Below are 3,884 nucleotides of genomic sequence, written 5' to 3' on the forward strand. Positions count from 1 at the left end.
CAGTACATTGGGAATCTCTGCTGTCATGACCTTCATCAAGAGCATGATCTGGGTCACACTCATCAAGAGTGTTATCTAGATATAAGGAAGAAATTTTTTACAATGAGGGTGGTGAGACACTGGCACAGATTGCCCAGAGAAGTTGTGGATGCCCCATCCCTGGAAGCGTTCAAGGCCAGGTTGGGTGGGGCTTTGAGCAACCTGGTCTAGTGGAAGGTGTCTCTGCCCATGGCAGGGGGGGCGGAATTAAAGGATCTTTAAGGTCCTTTCCAACCCAAACCATTCTATGATATGATTCTATGATTCTATAGTTGCTTGCTTGGGCAGCCATGCTCTGCAAGTCTTCATGTGGGGGAGAAATGGAAGGGAAGTAGGAGGCAGAAACCATCAACAGCAAGGAAACCCTGCCTTCCTTTAGGACTAGTTCTCCATGCATGCATCCATCCACAGTTGCTATTCTCAAGCAATATAAATGGCATGGTCATAGTGAGAAAGACGTGGAGATGTAACAGATAACCTATGCTATTTTTTTATTCACTGGGATGATCAGCTTTTTTTTATAGTAGCAGGAAGAATTTGGAAAAAAAGATGAGTCAGAAATGCAAAAGAGAACAAGCCTGACAAAAGTCTCAAAGCTAGATCAGGAAGACAGTGTGGTAAAGATAACAAGAGCTTTTATATTTGAGAAAGGTGGGAAAAGGGGCAATGCTAATTAGTAGAAGCTCAGAGATTCACACTGCTCCACCAGCGAGAACCGCATGCCCCTACGCAGCTGCTGCTTACAGCAAACACTCACGCTGGGACTGAGAAAACTGCCTTTGTCCATGGGATACTGTTAGTCCTCGCCTGAGCTGCCCTCAGACTAAGAACAGGCGTCCTTGTCTCCGACCCCCTGCAGCTGGCATTACTAGCCTACTTACACTGCAAACAACCTGACCATTAAGGCAGACTACTACTCTGAACTACCATGCAAAAATTCCTCAGAGAACAAGACTGTAGTCTTGAAGATTTAAGATGTGCTTCTCTATTTCGTGGTTCACACCCAAGCTACAACACTCACTTTATCTCCTGTCCTCAGACAAGACTTGGTAGCTTACAAAAAGGTAACCCCTCCTTCCTGGATACCACAGCTTGGAGCAGATAGGATTATCAGACACAGAGCAGCAAGCCTCCACTGAACAGTGAAGGATCCCATCATCTGTATCTCTCAGCTCAAGAAGAACATTCAAAGTTCATATATAGAGAATATGCTGTTGAACTCTCAGTGAATGTGTCACTGGGAAAAAAGTACAGCTCCATCAAAACTATGAAGCTTCTACATTAAGGACAAGCTCCTTCACCTACTTGGCAAAAAAAAAAAAAAAAAAAAAAAAAGGGTAATGAAGGTCAGACTTAAGGCAGAAAAACTGGAATGGGATTTTCAGAACTGCAGCACTCATCCAAGAGCTCACACTGAAGTCATGCACATTTACCATGAGTTCACTGTAAGCAGAATTAATGCAAGTCCATGGGGCAAAAGTCTTGTCCTAGTTTAACACCAGAGGCTAAAAGGAATTTTTAAGTTGCCTAGTGCAGTCTGAGGCTTACAAAACCTTGCAGAGTCAGCGTGGTTTTTATTTGGGCTCTAGACTTATGATCCTAGTTGTCAGCCTTCTGTTTTGAAAAACTCAGGCCTCTCTAAACAAGAGATTGGTTTAGACTACATTTTGTCCCAGTGCACATTTGCTGATTCTCATTAGGGTCTGCTGATACTTTTCAAAAGGCAGCAGAACTGGCAGTATCCAGTGCTGCCTTCTGCTCCCACAAAAGGAACCCAAGCGCATCTCTCCCTACGTACCATTTCTTGTACTTGGGATACAGCTTCAGATCATGCTTGTCACAGGCTTCTTTCAGAGTCTTGTGAAAATGAACGGCATCCTCTTCATTCAGGTAAGTTGGAGTGAGGTCAGTCCCACCACCAAACCACCACTGTTTAGTTCCTATAGGAGAGAGGCAAGCAGCAACATTTTTCTTTTAAACTTCCAAACAGAAATACGTTGCTAGTCGTTCACCAAGAACTAACAACTACTTTTACAATACAAAACAAAATCATTATTTAGTGGTGTTCCTAAACATCAATCGTGAAAAATTTGACTTCGAGGTAGCGCGATGACCAGTGAGTTCAGGAAAACATGAAACAAATTTCAAAGCAGTGAAAACCATTTGTTCATTATTTTGGACTTCTGACCCTGACTACAGGATATCAATTTCACAAGATGGGCTGGCAACTCCTATTCAAGAATCCAGAAACATTTTACTGCACGCCAAAGAAAGGAAACGTCCTTATTAAATCCAGGGAAGCAATTGTCTGGAAATGATCCATAACGCTCTGGCAAAATAATTGAAAGAAAACTCTCTTTGAGAGTACGTACACTGTCACAAGGTACAGACAGGTTCTCAGTGTTAGACCACCTAGCCTAGAGTCCTGCTTCAGACAGTGGCAAGTTGCAGAAACTCAGGGGAAAAAGGCATAGCGCACGTAGAAAGCGATGCTGCTGACAGTGCGTCCTCCCAGCTTCTGAGAGAAAGGTACATCCTGACCAGAATGCTTACCAGTCCTTCACGGACTTTTCTTCTACTAAATTCTAGACTTGCTTCTTTGAATATGTTTTACACTTATTTATAACCTCCTACACTTTAAGCCTGAAACGCCTGGTGTACGCTGCAAGAAGTAAACTGCAAACACCTTTACTGTACCAGATGCACGCATCACACTGATTTTACAAATGGACAAATGAAGGCCCAGAGGTTAAGAGATCCAGTGCTACAAAACAGGCTCTTGGCACAGCTGGGAACAAACCTGGACTGGTTCTTAACCTCTTACCCTAGCCATGCGTTCATGCTTCCTTCGTGTAGAGTCATACATTTCGGACGTACTTCATTGGATTAAAATTCTTACCATCTGCTTCTTCAATTTCAAAGTATCTGTAGTTGAAGTGCATGGTTGGAACATGAGGGTTCTTTGGATGGATAACAGAGCTCACACCCATGGCGCAAAAAGGCAGTTTCCCTAGTTAAAAAGATGCACAGAAAAAAACCTTCAGTTTTTCAAATAACTTCATTTATTATCATTTAAGGAACATCACTATTTTTCCTTAGGTTCCAAGCTGCTGTTCCACTACAAGAAAATTTCTCAAGTTGGGTCACCATTATTAATTAATGTGCAATTTACTTCTCATCCACACACCTCTGTGCACCTCTGTGCACCTAACTAAATGGTTAACATAACTTTATGGTATTTGTCCTAAAATGCAACAATATGTTAAAGCACCCATTAGACGAAGATCGCTTAGAACATAAGGCACTGCTAAGGCTTTCCACCACCCCCAGTCCTCAGAATTACCCTTTGCTGCATGAATGTGGGTTGAATCCTCTTTAGCCTTCACATCTTTTTGGTTCTCTCCCTCCAGCTCTTTGGTACGTAACTCCTGCCCAGTTTCGCTGTTGAGCTACAGCGTCGTTACTGAGAAACAACCTGTGCCTACAGTACATTGCTTAAAGCAGCAAGACAGAGGGAGAAGCACTCTGACACCTAGTTTTTCAGGGATATGAAAGTCCACCTGCCAGGCTCACTGGTTGGAAACCACCACGATACAAATGAAATCTTCCCTTGAGCGTTGATCAGTCCGGCCTTCCTCACATTCTGCTCAAAGGCCAGGCTCTGCTGTCCAAGTACCCGCACGGGAATACGCGGCTGAACGCGTCCCGGCCCCCGACCCCACCTCCCGGCCGGACACCTTACCGTCTTTGGCCTTCAGAGACTTCCCCCTGCTTCTCATCTGCCGCGCTGCCTCCTCGGACAGGAGCCCGAACACGACGGACACGTTCACACCCGCCTTCTCGAA

General features: G+C 44.2%; 1 protein-coding gene across 1 annotated transcript in view; it reads right to left on the reverse strand.

Annotated features, from left to right (window-relative positions):
- Positions 1 to 3,881, reverse strand: part of CPOX (coproporphyrinogen oxidase) — a gene marked incomplete at its 5' end in the record, with an annotated part of 11,426 nt that extends 7,545 nt beyond the window's left edge. The window contains 3 exons of the mRNA XM_009578032.1: positions 1,838 to 1,979; positions 2,939 to 3,049; positions 3,782 to 3,881. Coding sequence (XP_009576327.1) covers positions 1,838 to 1,979; positions 2,939 to 3,049; positions 3,782 to 3,881 — 353 coding nt within the window. The remainder of the gene's footprint in view (positions 1 to 1,837; positions 1,980 to 2,938; positions 3,050 to 3,781) is intronic.
- Between the last annotated feature and the right edge of the window lie 3 nt (positions 3,882 to 3,884).

This window comes from Fulmarus glacialis, unplaced genomic scaffold, assembly GCF_000690835.1.
Source record: "Fulmarus glacialis isolate BGI_N327 unplaced genomic scaffold, ASM69083v1 scaffold33125, whole genome shotgun sequence".
NCBI lineage: Eukaryota > Metazoa > Chordata > Aves > Procellariiformes > Procellariidae > Fulmarus > Fulmarus glacialis.